Source organism: Mastomys coucha, unplaced genomic scaffold, assembly GCF_008632895.1.
Source record: "Mastomys coucha isolate ucsf_1 unplaced genomic scaffold, UCSF_Mcou_1 pScaffold7, whole genome shotgun sequence".
In the NCBI taxonomy this organism is placed as follows: domain Eukaryota; kingdom Metazoa; phylum Chordata; class Mammalia; order Rodentia; family Muridae; genus Mastomys; species Mastomys coucha.
In genome coordinates, this window is record NW_022196913.1 from 41,301,727 (window position 1) to 41,322,004 (window position 20,278).

Below are 20,278 nucleotides of genomic sequence, written 5' to 3' on the forward strand. Positions count from 1 at the left end.
AGGACCTTCGGAAGAGCTGTCAGTGCTCTTAACCACCAAGCCATCTCTACAGCTCCCCCCTCATTGTTACTTCATAACTGGAATGTTTGCCTCTGTAATGAAACATAATGTAAATATCCAATATTCAATTCTCAAAGGGGTTGTGACCCATAGGTGGAGTGCCACTGGTATAGAATAAGTTGTCAAAAAGATACAAACGAAAGGAGTAGATGTAAGAGGGGAGATATAAAGAAGCCAGAGAAGGAGACAGAAAGGGAAGGAGATGAAGAGGAAGTAAAGAAGGCAGAAAGTGTCTGTCCTAAGAGACCCCTAGGCTATGCTGCACTGTAGCCATCTGTCCTGGAGATGTTGGTCCCAGGAGATGAGAACAGTCCGGTCTGCACAGCTTGGAGGGAGTGCTGGAAAGCAAGCACCCGTGCTTCAGAAATAGCCTGTGTGATTACAAAATAGATGCTGTGTTGAAACTCATTCCAGGAAGCAATTCGGGGGAAGCAGACATTTAGATTGACTATGATTATCACATTGGAGAGAAAGCTTGTAATAAATGTCTGTTTTTCTCCAAAAATATGGGACAAACAGGCATAAGAAATGTAACCTTGATAATTGAGAAGCCAAGCTGTTTGCCCACAAATGGAGCCTTCATTACATTGCTGGCTTTTACCACGAGGGAAAAAAATGGAGTCTGAACAGTTCACTGTCCCTCCTTGCCCCCACCTGAACTGACTCAGGAGGAGAGGGTGACAGGAATTATATTTTCACTCCCAAGAAGCACATGTCCTATGGACTGAGGACAGGATGAGGATGCATCCAGGGACATATAACATCCTGTCTGCATCCATGAGGTCAGGCAGCTAGAGGTCTACTTCCAGTACTGTGACCTTGGATAAGGTCAACTGACTTCCTGATGTCCCACCTATTCCATTGGCACATTGGTTATTTAAGGAATAGGCATGTTGTCTTACAGGTGGCTATGTCGATAACTTCTGCTAGATAAAATTCCACTTTCCCACTGCTTTCTGATAGATGTGTCATTGTTAAAAAGTCTTCAATAAACAGAAGTGAAAATTTCTAGCAGTGAGAAGTCCATGGTGTTTGGTTGGGAATGGGTCTGTCTTTATCACACTGGATCACCCTGACTTCCCCGGTCATTCTCAATCCACTGGTGCCTTTCACCTTCAGCTTTCATTCTAACTTAGAATCTCACCCCATGTTGGATTGCCATAAAGTTTTTCATTAATGTTAATGAATAGGTTCTCCAAAAATCTGCAACATGGGTGTGTCTACTAATTTGGTTGTGCCCTCACTGTAGGGATTCAGAAACTATCAGTGAGCCTGCGATTTCCAGCAATTTCCAAATGATAAACGCCTTTTCTGATATGTATGTGCATGAACCATGGACGTAGATTACAGCAGTGGAAATAAAAGCTGATAGCTTTGAAGGCAGAGAACTCTGGACAGGGTCTCATCTTCCAGGACCCTTTATCTAGGAGTGACCAAGAGACTGGGAATTTGCAAATAAATAGTGAATGATGGAAATAGGATTCTTACAACCCACCAATGGAGGCTTTATCTCTCCCTTCTCAGAGGTGGCATGGACTCATATCCCTGTGCATGCACGGATAATCTGCTAGAAGTTTCCTCCACTACCATTGGGAATACCAACCAACAACTATATAAATGAGGCACAAGACGGGGGAAACTGTCCTTTTTACTTAATCATGCTTTTTGGTAAATTCATGTTTAAGAAATAAGGAATACAGGATATGTAAAAAGGTTCTTTGGTGGTGAAGGTGGAGGACAATGACCACAGTCTTCCTCTGTGGTCTAAGAAAGGAGCTTTTGCATGCTTTACAGACCAAAGAGAAATTTGGGCCTTTCCTTGTACCAATCCAAAATTTCAAGCCTAGAAATTCAAATTTCAAATCTCAAAATATTAGGGGCTATATCATGGCTGGTTGTATGGCCAGAAAATAGATTTTGTGCATCAATTTCTGATTTTAGGGTTTATTTGGAATGGGCAGGTATGGAATCCTTACTTTGAGCAAATCTTAAAATGTAATCTGGAACAATTCTAATGAAAACTTCATAGTATTGGTACAGTGACAGGCAGATGGATCAATGGAATAGAATTGAAGACCCAGAAATGAACCCACACATCTACGGTCACTTGATCTTTGACAAAGGAGCTAGAACCATCCCGTGGAAAAAAAGACAGTGTTTTCAACAAATGGTGCTGGCTCAACTGGCAGTTAGTATGCAGAAGAATGCAAATCGATCTTTTTTATCTCCTCATACAAAGCTCAAGTCCAAGTGGATCAAGGACCTCCACATAAACCCAGATGCACTCAAACTAATAGGAAAGTAAGTAGGGAAGAGCCTCGAGCACATGGGCACAGAGGGAAATTTCCTGAGCAGAACACCAATAGCTTATGCTCTAAGATCAAGAATTGACAAATGGGACCTCATAAAATTACAAAGCTTCTATAAGACAAAGGACACTGTCAATAGGATAAAATGGCAACTAACAAATTGGAAAAAGATCTTTACCAAGCCTACATCTAATACAGGACTAATATCCAATATATACAAAGAATTCCAGAGAACCAAATAACCCTGTTAAAAAATGGGATACAGAGCTAAACAAAGAATTCTCAGCTGAGGAACACCGAATGGCTGAGAAGCACTTAATGAAATGTTCAACATCCTCAGTCATCAGGGAAATGCAAATCAAAACAACTCTGAGATTCCACCTCACACCAGTCAGAATGGCTAAGATCAAAAACTCAGGTGATAGCAGATGCTGGCGAGGATGTGGAGAAAGAAGAAAGCTCCTCCGCTGCTGTTGAAATTGCAAGCTGGTACAACTACTCTGGAAATCAGTTTGGTGGTTCTTCAGAAAATTGGACATATTACTACCAGAGGACCCAGCTATACCACTCCTGGGCATATACCCAGAAGATGTTCCATCGTGTAATAAGGACGCGTGCTCCACTATGTTCATAGCAGCCTTATTTATAATAGCCAGAAGCTGTAAATAACCCAGAAGTCCCTGAACAGAGGAATGGATAGAGAAAATGTGGTACATTTACACAATGGAGTACTACATAGCTACTAAAAACAATGAATTCATGAAATTCGTAGGCAAATAGATGGAGCTAGAAAATATTATCCTGAGTGAGGTAACCCAATCACAAAATAACACACATGGTATACACTCACTGATAAGTGGATATTAACCCAGAAGCTCGGAATACCTAAGATACAATTCACCGACCAAATGAAGCTCAAGAAGAAGGAAGACCAAAGTATGGATCCATACATTTTAGAAGGGGGAGCAAACTACCCATGAGGGGAGATACAAAGACAAAGTGTGGAGCAGAGACTGAAGGAAAGACCATCCAGAGAGTGTCCCACCTGGGGATCCATCCCATATACAATCACCAAACCCAGATACTATTGTGGATGCCAACAAGTGATTGCTGATAGGGGCCTGATATAGCTGTCTCCTGAGAGGCTCTGACAGTGCCTGACAAATATAGAGGTGGATGCTCTCAGCCAATCATTGGACTGAACACAAGGTTCTCAATGGAGGAGCTAGAGAAGGGACCAAAGGAGCTCCCAGGAACCAAACCACCAACCAAAGAGTACACATGGAGGACCCATGGTCCAGCTTCATATATAGCAGAGGATGGCCTTTTTGGACATCAGTGGGAGGAGGAGCCCTTGGTCCTGAAAAGGCTTGATGCCCCAGTGTAGGAGAATGCCAGGACAGAGAAGTGGAAGTGGATGGGTTGGTGAACAGGAGGAGGGGGATGGGATATGGAGTTTTTTGGAGGGGAAACCAAAAAAGGAGATAACATTTGAAATGTAAATAAAGAAAATATCTAATAAATAAGTAAATAAATAAAATCATGGAAAAAATGTAATCTGGATACTTGTAATTGAGGTTTCTTGCATGAAAGTATAAAATGTTTGCTTAACATAATGCCATCATTCAAGATGGGCAAGGAAGCAAAGAAAGGAAGAAAGAAAAACACAAAACCAAACACCATCCCCTGTGGAGTTGCTAGGCAACATAGCAAAGTAGTGATGATGTAATTTTGTCTTTATCACAGATGGAAAAATGTTCTAAGAACTGAAGAGTAAAGGGGGAGAAAGATGGACCAGGTGAGAAGGGCTTTATTTTCAGTTGATCTTGACAGTGGCTGGGGGCTTGAGGATCACAAGCTGCAATGCCATCGTCTCAAAGGTCTTAGGAACCTGAGACCTGCCTGCAGCATGGTCAGTTTGATTTACTAGCTGTAGTTCCAACTTTTTCTTTTTAAATAGCACTAAAGACTACACAGACCATCGATTGGTGGAAAAAGTTCAATCTCCGAGTTAATTCCCTAAAGGCACAGTCAGAGCAAGGCATTAATGGGGATTAATGATGGCATCGTAGCTCTATATTAGCAAAAGACCATGGTTAAAAATAAATGTGCACACCTCAAGGAAAGCTGGGCAGTCTGGATCGGAAGAGGTGTGAAGCCCTGGAATTCAAAATATGGAACTTTATTGATGTTTGTTTCTTCTTTTTCGTCTTCTCAAATTTTCCACCAATTTAGCTTAAGAAAAATAATTGAATCAAAATATAGGGTCCTGGGATCAAGGGACTATAAATGTTGAGACACCATGGGGCGACTATTAGTTGGGCAACATAATATTGTCTGACTTTTAAAACAAGTGGCCCCAGAGAGGTATATCTCAGTGCCCCTCTCTGGGTACATTTCCCTGCAGTGTACTTCATACCCAGCCATCTACATCTCACTGTGGATAAAGACTTTCTGTGAATAACAGCAGGGCTACTTGTCAACCACTACCATTATCCTTTGATCCAATAGCTCGATGCTCTGCATAGGCCCCGACAAGTGTGCAGTTAAACTGAAGAGGTTTGGTTGTTTTTACTGTTGTTCCTGTACGATCCTATGCTTATTTCCATCAGATAATTTCCTGTGTTGCATCGGCCTTTCTATTTCTATTTCTATGTCTTTTTTTTTCCCATGACATTATAAGCTCTGTGAGGACAAGAACTCTGTTTGGTTCACCATTGTACCCAATGCCCAGATATTTGTTGAATGAATGAGTTGAGATTTACCAGTATCAGTAGCATTACTACATTGCTGTCACTATTACCACCATTCCCACCACCATTCCCACCCTCCCCACAATGATCCTCATTGTCACCATCACTATTGCCATGATCACTAACATCAACACATCCACACCACCACAACCCTCATCCTCACCATAATTCTCCTTACATCCACTTACCCACCATCCCCATATCCATAAGCACTACTACTACCACATCACCATTGTCACTACCATGATATCACTACCACCCCCCACCATTACATCATCATTGCTGCCACCACCACCACCATCACTACCATGCCCATCCTTGGCACAATCATCTTCAACATTTTTGTTGCTATTACCTTAAGCTCTATCACAATGACATCACCATGTTTATCATCACCACCACCATGGTTACCCTAAGCACACAGTCACCATCACTGTCACTGTTTTCATGATCATCACCACATCATGACCAATACCACCCTTGACACACCATGGTCATCACTATTACCATCACCATCACCACCATCACTAACACCATAATTACTGTCACTACCACTATAACACTGTCATTGTCATCATATTACCAACACCATTGCTGCCGTCATCACAATTGTGGCTCTAGTACCACAGCACATTTGGCATCTAATCCTCTTGGAGACTTCGTTCCCATTGACCCTGAGACTCAGATCTTCTGACTCATGCCTTTCTTCACCTATCCCCTTTTTTGAAATCCACTTATTCACAGGGACTTGTTCTTTTCTAAGGTGACAGCCACACAATTTGATACAGTAATTGTGCTACTGGCAATAATATGCTGGCAGAGATGCTCTGAAGCAATATGTTTTGAGAGAAAGGACAGTGCCTGGTTCCAGCTCAGCCACTTATTTCCCAAATGACCTTGAATGAATGACATCATTTTCAAAGGCTTCTGCTTTCTCATCTCAAAGACCCCTGGAGAGTCTTCTAGACCCCGTGAGCTGATTTTGATGTAGATCTTCTATAGAAAAAGACAATGTGCGTGTAGGCAGGGCATTTAGGGCTTGAATGGTGACTAAGCAGGCAGGTATCTGCAATAAGAGAGGCCACTGCAGCAGCAGTAGCTGCATCCCCTGGGGAGGGTGCCAGAGCCAATCAGTCATGGACTAGAAGCTGGCTCGACAGGCAAACACCAGCAGTAAGGACAGGCTATTGTCACAGTGGTCCCCTCATCCCAGGACTGCTCTGTTCTTTACACAATCCATCACAGCACAAATGTTTTTATTGTTAGGGTCTCAGAGACCATGTCTCCTGGGGTCTCAGAGCCCATATCCAGATGCTTCATTGCAACAAAGGGCGGCAACTGAATGTCAGGTGAGTGAGATACATTTTCATATGGCAGAGCTCATCCTTAACTTTTCCTCAATCTTCCCATCAATTTTCTTGGAGGGTACTGTCACACCAGAGACAAGACAAACAATGGCTTTTAAAGGGAGGAGGTATAACTTGGAACAAATTTCTTTGTCTAATTTCCTGTTTTCTCTCTTCTCTCTTAAATGAATCTATAACATAACATTAGCAAAATGTTGCATTCAGTATTTAGGTGATTTTAAATAAAATTTCATCCATGTGTGACTGTAACTTTTCAGGCCCAGTCCCCAGACAGCAAGATTATAAAAGTTTAGGTTGTTCTTTCCCTTGGGAAAGGCCAATACCTCGTAACTTCCAGATGCTTATCAACTTTCCCTATGTTCTCATCAGAGGGAACCAATAGCAAACAAAAATAACAGGAGCAGATACTAAATACATACAAGAAAACAAATAAGAATACGTTCATTAGAAGAACAAAACAGATCTTGCTAACAGTGTTCGTTTATTTGAATATGCTTGGCGCGTGGGATGTGACACTCTTAGGAAGTGTGGCCCTGTTGAAGTATGGTCTTGTTGGAGAAAGTGAGTCACTATGGGGGTAGGCTTTGAGTCCTATGCTTAAGCTCCACCAAGGGTGGAAGATAGTCTTCTCCTGGCTGTTTTCAGATCAAGATGTAAACTCTCAGCTCTCTAATGCAATGTCTGCCTAGATGCTGTCATGTTTCCCGCCATGATGATAATGGACTGAACCTCTGAAAATGTAATCCAGCCCCAATTAAATGTTGGCCTTTATAAGAGTTGTTATGGTCATGGTATCTCTTCACAGCAATAAAACCCTTATGAAGGCAAATGGGAATTTCAGGTGCTTGGCTAAGAAGAAAAATCTTCATTTGAAAAAGGAAGAAGTATGTTCTGGAATTAAGTGCTCTTCTCTGATGCAGATGGCTAACAGCAGAACCAGAGCCAGGGCTCCATCTCCTGACATAGCTAAAGGCCCTCTTGTGCAAAACAACCTCCCTGGTCTCTTCAGCAAAGCCTGGAAAACAGGATTGAATGAAACCTATATGCAGGCAAGAAGAAGGTGTTGCCTCCATTCAGTAGGTAGGACAACTGAGCACAGACTCCATCATTCTTAGATTTATACATCATGGAACATTTGGCCATATCTGGAGATGCTCTCCAATGTTTCAGCTGCCATCTTATGGCATGCTCAAGAAATTGTTTAATCAAGGCTCAGGGATGATGTTGGACAACTTACTGTACACACCATCAGAACAGCAGTCATTTGAGGGTGGATACACTGTACGACAAGGATTTTTATCTGAAATCTGTCTAAAAACCCAAACTTTGTCATTTGAAAGCTTGTTATCATCTGTGTTCCTTTAGCCTCATACATAGACAGTTCCTGCAATCTCTTTGCCAACCTATGTGCCATGACCACAGGAAGCCAGTTTGTCTTTGGGGCTCCAGTCATCTGCTCCCGTGCTATATCTATATTTGTTTTACTTTCCTCAGGTGCCCAGCCAGAGCTGGGCTGCTCCTCTCCAAGGCTTACAGAAGCAGCTGCATCAGGAAGGTTCTGCCTGCAACAACTCCATTGTGTAAGAACTAGAATTCATGTACAGTTTGTGTGGTCCTCTGAAAGGGTTTTCAGGCCACATACATCTCCTGGAATCCATGCATGGTCTGTGTGGTCCTCCAGAAAGGTTTGCAAGTCTCATGCACCTCTGTTCTAGCACACCTGTTCAGTGGCAGGGATGTGATGCATTTGAAATGGACATGAAAACTATCAGGGACTTGGGACCAGCTCAGAAGAACAACATGGCCATCTAACTGTGAAGTCTGATTTTGGCTGGTTTCGCCCAGCTTCAAATCTGTTCTTGCCGTAGTTTCCGAATGCATCTTTTCCCACTTTAATGTAAGTCTTTAACTGGGAAATTAGAAGGTCTGCTCCCTTCACACACATCTTTGTGCTTTACTTAACTTTATGCTGAAACCCCACTGTGTGTTTCCAGTGATCATGTAGGGTCTTTCTACACGATCAGAAAACAGTTGTTTTTCTATGTAGCACCATCTCAGCCAGTTCTGGAGGCTCCGTATTTTAGCTTTAAAAATCACTACAGCTGAACAGATTTTGGAAAGACTTATAAGCTATTTTGAGGATTAAGGGGAATAACAGGGGTGAAGGGGTTTTTCCAACTATTGAATTTTCTGTAATGTGAACGGTGGCATGGGGAACAAAGGGGAAGTCGAGATATTGCTTCAAATTGTTCAGAGCAGTACCTCTGACCTTTAACACCCAAGGTCATCTCCTCCAGAAAGCAAACCAAACCTCAATCATACTATTCTCTATGCAGATTCTATCTCCCTGGTTCCAGACTGTGTAACTGTGATGATCACTTTCCAAATTAGAGTTAATGACACTTTGAGGCAATTTAAATTGGTGTTATGCCTGGTCAGAGTCAGGCATGGCAGTGTGGGTTAGATTGTCTCCTTTTGCTTTCCTCTGTGCTGCTTTGGATTGGCTTGGGATTTCTGCTTTTGATAGAAGTAGGCACAGTGAGTGTGTAAGGTCAGGTTGAAGACCGTGTCATTTTTGAATGAGTAAGAGGGAGAGAGTTCATATCTCATCACTCCTCCATTTTGTTTTTCTTCACTGCAGTATGTCATGGTTGCTTCTAGGGGGAACTAAAAAGAATTAAAAATTAAGAAAAAAAAAGAAGGGTGGCTTCTTTTCCATGTAGAAAACATAACAAGCAGGTATAGGTCTAGCATGTGTTGTACAAGGATGCTCTACAGAGATTGCCAAAGGCTTTAGGACCAATGCTTTTTTCATCACACCATGCAAATAACATCAGAAAACAAAACTGCTTATTTATTTTATGTATTTAAATACACATGTTTATTATTTGGGGGACAGAGGTTGAGCATTCTTCCCCCAGGCTTCACACATGTTAACAGGACCCTCTAAGCTCTTAGCACTAAGCTGTCCCTCCAGCCCCAAGCTGTCCTTAGAAGTTAGGTTTTGCTTTCATTTTGTAAGACTCAGTACATCTTAAATTTCCATATAACTTAGTTCTTAATAAAATCAGAATCACTATTTTTAGCACCTAGTCAGAATATACACATTATATCTTCCCTGGCCATGTAATTATGTGTCAACAAAAATGATTTTGTTTGGCTCAAAAGATGCACAAAACAAAATTGAAGATAAAATTCTTCCAGGGAGACTTTTTTTTTTTAGAAGATGTAAGGGCATTGGTAATATAATGATGTTCTCCATTCAATCTTCCTATGAAATAAATGTGGCCGACTGTAACTGAGTAATACTGTGCTCCTAGACTAGGCACGATGTGATTGTCTGAGGGCTAGGGATACAGTAGAGCTTAGGACCAGGTAGTCTTTTAGTAAACCTCCTGTCCTGGTCCTATCCTTAGCCCAGGGGCTTCTAGCTCCTCTTTCACTGTTCCACCAGGGATCACTGCATTCTTGTAGATGTTTTGGGATCCCCTATAGTGAGTTGCATGAAAAGGAGAATGCATTCACAGGCGGAGTTGGTAGACCTAAGTTCTGGCAAAAGCTTTATCACCAAGTTTTCACCATTCTGCTTTCCTGCTTGTGTAAATGATTGAATACTTGATTTTAGAATACTTCTAGGGAGAACCAACACCAACTTCATAAGAGGTAAAGCTCTGCAGTGTGGTCCCATTGCAAAGAAACTAAGATTTCACTGAGTATGTATTTCTTTATACAAGATTCATTTTTACTATTTGTATATGTGTATTGGGGGTGCGGTAGACATGAGTACAGGCGCTCTTAGGGCCTGAGAGTGGGCATTAGATCCCCTGGAGCTCAAGTTACAGCCACTTGTAGGCTCCCTGATGTGGGTACTGGAAGTTGAACTTGTTATAAACACTCTATACTGAATCATCTCTCCAGCCCTAGCCACTTGTTTTCTTTACTGTTTCCACAAGTGTAAACATGGAGAAAAGTCATGTCTGAACTAGCATTCTGTATTCTTCTGTTTGAATGACTGATCATTTGATTATAGTCATTAGCATTTTTGTCATGGCAAATTCTTAATCTCCAGACAAGAGATTCTTAGCTGCTGCTCAGGGACTGGCAACATGGCTCAGTGGGCAAAGGAACCTGGCATAAAGCCAGACAACCCGAGTTCAATCCCCTGGACATATAAGATGGAAGAGAAGAACTGACTCCCACAAATTGTCCTCTGAAGTCATACACACACACACATAAAATAAATACATAAAATATGATAAAAAGAATAAGTATCTAGTTGTATAATGATATCTATTATCTTGTGTGAAGCAGAGAGTCACATACAGTTTTGAGTGAAAATTTTCATTTTGTAGCATATGGAAAAGAAAGAGAATTCAAGAACAATCAGGCACCCTGAACTCATATCTAACACATCAACATTAAGTCATTGTTTATTCCAACATCTTTCTGTGAACTAACTTTCTATTCTGACACCAGTGGCCCCCACACTAGATTTAGTCATTGGCAATGTCACTCACCATTGCTGATCCAACTCGGCTGACTTTGATGGGGTTCCCTCTGCCAGAAAGGTCCATCTCAGCTTTGTCCATAACATACAAGCAAGCATCCAGGATGCCATCTTCAAACTGTTTAGGAGATAATGATGAGAGACTACTTAATTTCCACTCGATAAGACAAGATGAGCTATGAGCAAAAATAAGATGCGGCCACAGCCCACTGCTTACAAATGTGGAGGGACCACCCATAACCTTTAGCATGAACTATTGAAGAGAAGGAAAGAATGCATCCTTTCTGTGTTTTGTTTTTTTTTAACTTTTTAACAAATTAAAGAGGAACCATACAGGAAGCCAGAAATCTGAACAGAACCAATAAAGAGCCAATGTATTCAAAAACCACACAGTGACTCAAGAGCCCTTAGAACGCTGTACAAGTTCTTTAAGATCCTTGCAACAGGGCTGGAGAGATGGCTCAGTTGTTAAGAGCACTGGCTGCTCTTCTACAGGTCCAGAGTTCAATTCCCAGTAATCACATTGTGGCTCACAACCATCTGTAATGGGATTCAATACCCTCTTCTGGTGTGTCTGAAGACAGCCACAGTGTACTCACATACATAAAATAAATAAATACTTTAAAAAAAATTCCTTTCAACAAATGGATACACTTGCCCAGAGCACAATGATTTCTTGGAGTCACTTGGAAGTCTTAGGACCTCAAAAACAACTCAAGTTTCTATTTTCTCTTATTTTATTTTTATTATTTCTTTTTTAAGATGCCTGTCTGCTTCCTCATGAGAGACTGTAAGAAAGGATGTGGATTTGGCTGGGTGAGGAGGAGGGGAGGATCTGGGAAGAGTTGGGGGAGAAGAAACCACAATCAGAATATAACATATGAAAAAAAATCTATTCTCAATTTAAAAAATAAAAGACTGTAAATGACTGTCAGGCATGTCACAGGAAGGTACTCCAGCTCTTTTCCTTGCATGTAAAACAGGAGGAGGCCTCATGTGGTGAAAGTTCTTGATGCCCTGCTTTGAGACAAGGTGATTTCTAGAGCCCGGAAGAGCATTTTAGAGAAGCATTTTAGTACATTGTGGAGGGTAGGGGCGGGGCTGGGAGCTTGTTCAGTTTTCTTGGAAAGAAACACTCTTCACAGGTGCTTCTAGAATTTTCTTAAAATAGAATAAAAGCCAAATTAAAAAAAATGACAGCGTGAGAACATTTTGGCTCCACTGTACTACAAATGGAATAGAAGACACCTTTTAATATAGAAACATTAGATATTATCCACCCAAGTATTATGACAGAAACTACAATCTTAATGGCTAATCACTATGTAATTGCTTATTAAATCTAACTAGAGAACTAAATATGGTGAATCCTAGAGAGCTGGGATATACAATATAATATGTAATTTGTGCATGCAAACAATCACTTTCATGGATATATACATAACCCATTATTTTGGATCTCACCTTACAACCTATCTCAGTTGTGTTAGCCAGTAACCACAACATTAATGACACCCTCAGAGAAATTACTGTTTCTCTGCATCTCTGCAAACAATGAGTTTGTCGTGTTATTTTGTCAGAATGATCTAAGGTGATGGTTCTGTTGAATAATAACACAGAGCCCGTGCCTACTCAAAGTCACGCTTGCCAGATATAACCTGACTGTGCTGGGATGCCATTCTAATTCTTCTTGCTTCCTTTTTGATGACTGTCCCCTTTACTAGCTACCTATACAGCATCACATTAGGATCATAAATGGTCTCACACCTGGTGTAGTTTGGAAATGGTTCGAGTTGTCAGAAGAGTGACACTGAGTTGATGGACCCTTTAGAAGTGGCTGATGCCAGCTACTGAAGTCACAGGTGCACCGACTGCCTTGAGAAGGGATGAATGCAGTCTCCGGGAGTGAATTGCTTTTCTCCAGAGCTGTTGTTATATAATAAGGCTAGCCTATATGCCTGGCTAGTTATGTGCATGGTTAGCTCCTCCTATCTTTCTCCATTAAGTTGTAATGACATTAAGGGGACCTTTGCAGAGGTTGGCCATATGGAACTGCCCAATCTGGGACTTTCAGCTTCCAAAACAATGAGATACATAAAACCCCCCCTTTTTTTTTTATCAAGAATCCAGCCTCAATTTTTCTTTTATAACAACAGAAAACAAATGCAGCACCTAAAGGCTAGGTCATGGGGACTCGAGGCAAGGTTAGCAGACAATTGATAGTAAAGGTTGCGTGTCACTTAGAAAGAAGTAGGATGGTGACTAGATGGGCAGACATGAATTAAAAAACAAATCAAGTACCATGAACTATATTTTAACAGGACATCAGATGGGCAGTTGCAGATGGGCAAGCCTGAATACAGAATGTAACTCTTAGGGGCCAGGGTGAAGCTAATCCCTAAACTGTGGATGATGATAAGAGTTCCTGATGGGATCGACAGTTATACTGTGTGAGGGCTACAGGGAAATTCCATATGGACATCAGGAGCCAAGGCAACATCATGGGACCTGCTGTAGTCAGATACCAACCAAGAAAGTTCTCCATGGAAAGGCAGAGCAACAGTGCTCAGTTCCAGGCATTTCTGCTAGACTTCTCTGGGGGATAAAACATTCATTCCTTTTCTGTTGATGACCATCTAATATGTCTAGATCGCAGGGTGTGTATGTATCTGGGGAAACAGGGCAAAACTTCATTTAAACCAGTGTCAGAAGTACTAAATTGAAATAGTTCAAATTATAATATCTTAAGGAATTACTGGTCTCTACTTTTGCCCCTAAATAGTAATTTGAGATGGCTACTGATGGGAAAACCTCTGGATATTTTCTGAAAAAAAAAATCTACGTGAGACATCTTTGGAATATTCTTTCCTTAACAACTATTGTTAATAGACTCACTCACGCTTTAAAATACACACATTGGTTTTCTCTTTTGTAAATTTCTTTCATTACATTTTTGCTTATTTCGTGGTATGTGTGTGTGTGGGGTGGAGTAGCACATATGCTGCAGTACCCATGTGAGGTTTAGGGACATTTGGGGGGTGTCAGTTCTCTTGTTCTACCTTGTGGGGTCCTGTACTGAACTCAGACTAAGTTTGGTGGTGAGTGTCTTTCCTCACTGAGCCATATTGCTGGCCCTTAATGCTTTTTTAAAGAAAGTATTCCTTTAAATTTGGTACACTCTCTGCTATATTCTTTTCATTAAAAACATCTCTATAAGCAAAAACCTTCAGCCCATTTCAGGTTGAGTAATGAGACTTCATGGTTTCTAAGATGCCAGAGTATAACTCAGTGACTGCCGTGTTATCTGTAGTCTCCCGATCTCCGGGACATTTGTAATAAGAGGAAGATTGGTGGCTCCAGCTGATAAATTATGCAGTTGTCTCTCTAAGTTCCCACTTCCATGCACTCTGTCTTGGAGTCTCAGATCCTGAAAAGCAGGAAATTATGCTTTTCTAATATCGATGCATGGCACCCGGCAGTAATAAATGTGACAAAAATTATTAGGGAAAAGTGTCCTTGACGGTGATGAATTTTAAATGGCTCACCTGGCCGTAGCTCCAGCTTCTGCTCTTGATGTCATTGAAGTCCCCATAAAATATCACTCCGATGTCATTCAGGACGTACTCTTCTCTTTCTTTCTCATCATCCAGATACACAGCATCCTCTGCATCAGGATGGGAACACAGTGACCTTTAACCAACCACTCAATTCCCAACCCCCTGCAAGTTCATGCCATTACTAGGCTGAGAGTCAATCTACCCAGAGAAAAGATAAGTGTTCTCTTTCTCAAAGCATAGCTCATTCCCCAGTATTTTTAGCCACAGTGAACATAATCAGTACCAAAGATCAGTCTGTAAATGAGGACATTTGTCAGCAAAATGCTGACAAACTCTGGCTTTGGGTATCTTGAAGCACAATTAAATTGACATGTCTCATTAAACATTCTATGATATGGGTGCTCTGTGGACTCACAATCAGATTCTATGGTGATGCTTAGGCGAATTTCCCAATGTACCGAAGCTAAAAGTAGCCCAACTGAAAAGGATGTTTGAAATAAATCTGGGACATGTTGGGGTGTGCAAGCGTCATTTACTATCCCTCACTGTGGTCTACTAGTTTGAAGGAGGATGCAGGCTGTGGGTTATCTCTTAATGAAAAGTCCTTGGCCAGGCAGTGGTGGCACATGCCTTTAATCCCAGCACTTGGGAGGCAGAGACAAGCGGATTTCTGAGTTCAAGGCCAACCTGGTCTACAGAGTGAGATCCAGGACAGCCAGGGCTAAACAGAGAAACCCTGTCTCAAAAAACCAGAAAAAGAAAAAGAAAAGTCCTTGTGGATGCATTGCTAGGTGTGTGAGCCCAACAAGCCTGCTCAATTAGCTTCAAGCATTGCAAAGTCTTTCTGGTGGCTCTAATCTCAAGAAGGCCTTGCTCCTACCTGCTTAGCCATCTGTCTGGTACGTATTCCCAAGCTTACAAAAGCATCTTCCACACTGGCAGGATCGTCCTAGTGTAGATGGTACTCAGGTAAATGTACATTAACTGAAACAGGGTCAGTCCTGGCTCTGATTGATGGTAAGGTTTATTGTGTCTTTCTGCACTTCTACCATCCATATATTAATTAGTCCTCTTCATTCTCTGGCCCATTACAAAAATCTCCATCTTGTGGAGCAATGCTCAATTTTGGCTGAACATTACAATCACCTGGAGAGATTTACCAACGAAAGTCTCAAAGGATAAATAAATAAGTCCCTTATTTGATATTAAAGCTTGGATTTTAAGTGTGCTCCCAAGGCCCATGCATTACCAGCTTAGTCTGTGACCTGTGGCGGTATCAGGAGATGGTGGAGTATTTATATATCATGGGCTGGAGGAATAAAGTGGAGTCACTGAGAGAGTGCATTTGAATGGGGTTTTGAACCCTGGTCCCTTTCTCTCTCCTTTTCCCTTTCCAGCCACTATGGGCAGGTTCTTCACCACACACTTTTGCCACAATATTCTGCCTCACCACAGCCCAAAGGCAATGGTCCAAGTGACCATGAACTAAAACATCTCAAACCATAAGCCAATAATAATTTTTTTAAATGGATTTGTCTTCTAAATTTTGTTTCTGCATTGTAAACTGGCTATCACAGCTATGCTGTACTCTGCATCAATTCAGCCTGGCCCCCAGGGTGGGATCGGACACAGACATAAAGAGTTTGTTTTGTTTTATAGCTTCCCCCAAATGGTTCTCATAGCAACCAAAGTCACACCCTATCACCACTCCATGAATGGCTGAAAGACAAGGAACTTCAGTATCCTTGGTGGCCTAAGAAAAATATCAGTTCTTTCTTGCTTTATGTCCCCTTCCACACCCCTTAGTCTTGGAGAGTCAGAGTTTACATGACAACTCTTGGGATCATGAGGGAAATACCAAGCATGGTGGGATCTGACAGGGTCTGCTTGGTCCCTATCCTACCCTCTCCTATAGTTTTCACTGAAGCCCTTGGGAATTCCTTCACTTAATCTCTAGCAATTTCTTGTAGCCTTTCTTCCCAGTCTTTGCCTCTTACTTCCCATTTTCATGGATTCATGTAACACACACACACACACACACACAAACATACTCCATGATTATTATCTCATCGTACAGTCCCCACCTCATGAGATCCTCCTGCCTTGAACATCACACTGACTCTATAGCTGTGCGCTATTGCTCTCAGTTCTACCTGCTACATCTTTATCTAAATCAAAGCAATAGTTTAAAAAAGACACAAAGGAAATGAATTATATTTACTTGTACATTTGAAACTTTAGTATTTTATATGTTATATACTTTAAAGCATGTGACATATTAGAGAAATACTTCCAAAAATAATTGTTACTTATTTATAAGTATTGGCAAAAATTTCCCTTTATGCAAAGAATTCTGGTAAATTAAAAGAAACTTCCCAAAACACACAAAACAAAATTAGAAAATGAGAGCCATTCCATAAAGGAGAAAACATAATTTATTAAATAGTAATCTAAAACTGTAAAATAATGAGTGATATTTATGATAAATATATGTATAATAGTGGATTTAAACTTAAAAGACCCAGTATCAGCTAATATGTGGCATATTGCCAATCTACTGATAAAATTATAGCTACAATATTTTTAAAAAATAACAATTTGGCAACTGTTTCATTGGTAGTGACCTAGTTTTGGTATAGAGCTTGGATCTATCTATCTAGGGAAAATAATTCAGAGCTTTATCAAAAATATTTGGAAGAAATAAAAAAAAATCCTGAAATGTTCTTCAACTTTCCTACAATATAAGAAATACTTGGCCCCTGAAATATACTTGAAAGAAACGTCAATGATAATAGGAAGTGTGTAACAAATCAAAACTTAGATGTGGAAACAAATTAAATGTGAAATATGTTCAGTCAGGTGTGAAAACCTGGATCCATATACATTCAATATTACTATATATTGTTTGAAAAGACATAAAATATGTATGTATATATGTACACCAAATGAAATCCATTGGGGAATCCAGAAAGAACACCATAATCTTGCTAGAAGAACTGAGAAATTCTTGGATAAAAAAGTTCATGAACAAGATAAATATGAGAAAAGGTATAGTGGTTTGAAGGAAATTGCCCCATAAGCTCTTGTTTGGATACTTGGTTCCCAGACAGTGGAAATGTTTGAGAAGGATTAGGAAGTGTGGTCTTGCTGGAGGGGTGTGTAACTGGCAGTGGACTTTGAGGTTTAGTAAGGCCAGGCCAGAGCTCATAGTTTCATAGTTCTCTCTCTTTCTCTCTCTCTCTCTCTCTCTCTCTCTCTCTCTCTCTCTCTCTCTCTCTGTGTGTGTGTGTGTGTGCTGCCTATGAATCAGCTCTCAGCTACTGCTCCAACATCATGCCTGTCTGTTTCCCACTATGATAATCATACACCAACCCTCTAAAACTGTGAACAAGTCTCCAATTAAATGTTTTCTTTTATAAGAGCTGTCTTGGTCATGGTGTCTTCTCACAGTAATAGAACAGTAACTAGGACCAGAGGCAAAATAAACTGCAATAAAAAATAACAATTTATTAAACATTGGGTCAAGAAACATGAGAGTAAGCTGAAACTTTTCTTCCTAAAAGGAAACAAGGAAATCATCTAAGATCCCATGGGCTATGACTAATGCTAATGCTGGAGAAACAAAAGTCACTGTTAAAGAGTAGAAGACCAGATATTTTTGAATTAATATTGATTTTGAAGTACATTGGTCATGTTCATAAAGTGTGAGGAAACAGCTTACTAATTTGAACAGAGCAATCAGGAAAGACTGCGAAACAACACGCTAATACAGAAGGAATGATAGAGTAAGATATGACTATTTATAATTTCCAATGAAATTATAGGAGTAAGCTGGTATCATTAGCCCAAAGGAGAGCTTTGTAATGGATGTATGAGTGTAATAAAATCAAATTCTATTGATTAATTTAAACATCCATATCTATTGATTGAATACATGGTTGGCATGAGTTAGGAAGTATTTTTACACTACCAAGAAAGTATCTAGCATGTTTGATACTAAATTCTATCTAGTCTTTAAATACAAGTAACTACTTAGCAGAAAATACCAAGGGGGATTATAAGCACATATTTCATGACTAAGAATATGGTATATTCAACATGGCAATGCCATTTCAGTAATGAGTTTGTGGTAAAGAAAATAAAAAATAAAGATTGTTGTTGAAGACATGCCAAAAAGTTCAAATTATATGCACTGTTTTGAACAACAAAAAAAACCTATAAAGCAAATTTTAGATTGGTAAAACTTGGTTAAGAACTGGGCAACCAAGAATTCTTGTTGATTTTGTTATCAAAGGTATATAGTCATATAACAGTCAACACCAGGGATATATTTTGAAAGATGTTACTTAGCCATCTTCATTATTTTCTGAATATCATAAAGTGTTTTCATGGAAACTAAAGCAGTTATGGTGTTACTACGCTATAACATTATGAGACTGTATATCAAGTTGGCCACTGGAAGACATGTGATTGTGTACCACACGATTTTGTGTATGCACAGATACAGGTGTATCTATGTATGGCATGATTGTTGCCAAGTCTGGGAGCTATATAAATGGATTTCATTGTACTAGTTTTTTTGCTTTCAAGTTTGTTTGAAAATTTTTATAGTAAAAATAAGCTTTTGCAATGGCCATGAAAGAAAAGTTAAGTGAAAACATTCAAAAGTGTCTAATTGGATGTAAAAATTTGAAAGATTTAAATTCATCAATACAATCAAGATGAACTCAACCAACATGCCACTCAGACTTTAGAAGTCTGAGTGTTGACTCAAAAATTTGACTGAAACAAAGAATTTGGAAAATTTTGCTGGAGTAAAAAAGATTTTTTTTTTTTTTAAGAAGAAAGAGAAGATGGAAACTTCCTCCAACTTTGGCTAAGCTGGGTTTATGGGTTAGCAGAAGTACAACATTGTTGCATGTACTTGTTGTAGAGCCTGTGATTATCTCTTTCTTGTTTCCTTTAGAGAAATGTACTCTGGGAAACCTGCTGGTCCAACAATGAATGTCTTCATAGCTGTGCGCAAGACGACGAGAATCTCTCATGGGAAGTAGAACTAACAGATTAGAGGCCTCATCTAGATGAGCCCAATACAAACACCTTGAGAAAAATGTTCATCTCTGCATGCCATGAGGATTTCTGGTTGTAGCTTACAGAGTCTTACTGTGGACACAACTAACTGAAGCAAGATTATATGTAAAACTAGTATTGGCATGGCAACATGTAACACCTAGGTGTGCATTAAATCTTAATATATAGAGGAATGGTTTTTAAAACCTTTGAGCAATGATCGATCTGATCACTACATGGTGTTGTGACTACTGCTTGTCCACATGCAAAAACAGTTTCTGTGACATCTCATTCACCTGTGACATGAAAGTGTATTGAGAGGTTTAAGATCTGCATGTGTCTCTTCCTATCAGTTCTTAGCTTCCTCAACATGTTCCAGATAACACCACATACCGAAGCAAAACCAACATTAAGTGTATGCCAAGATGTTCAATTTCCCTAATAATCGGAGAGATGCAAGCTCAAATAACAATAAAATAATCTTGATTTCCCACTGTATCGTCAAACATTAAATAAAAAAGGTAACACCTGATAATGATAAGGTTAAGAAAAAATGAGTATTATTGCATATTGTGTCTGTATTGTATGATGCCTTTTATTAAGGGGTTGTTTATATTTTAAATTGTGTGCACATGTGTGTGTGTGTGAGAGAGAG

General features: G+C 40.0%; 1 protein-coding gene across 1 annotated transcript in view; it reads right to left on the reverse strand.

Moving 5' to 3' along the window:
• F13a1 (coagulation factor XIII A chain) overlaps positions 1-20,278 on the reverse strand; it is a 176,230-nt gene that overhangs the window by 92,907 nt on the left and 63,045 nt on the right. The window contains exons 5-6 of the mRNA XM_031358440.1: positions 14,542-14,660; positions 11,007-11,114 (exon numbers count right to left, since the gene is read on the reverse strand). Coding sequence (XP_031214300.1) covers positions 11,007-11,114; positions 14,542-14,660 — 227 coding nt within the window. The remainder of the gene's footprint in view (positions 1-11,006; positions 11,115-14,541; positions 14,661-20,278) is intronic.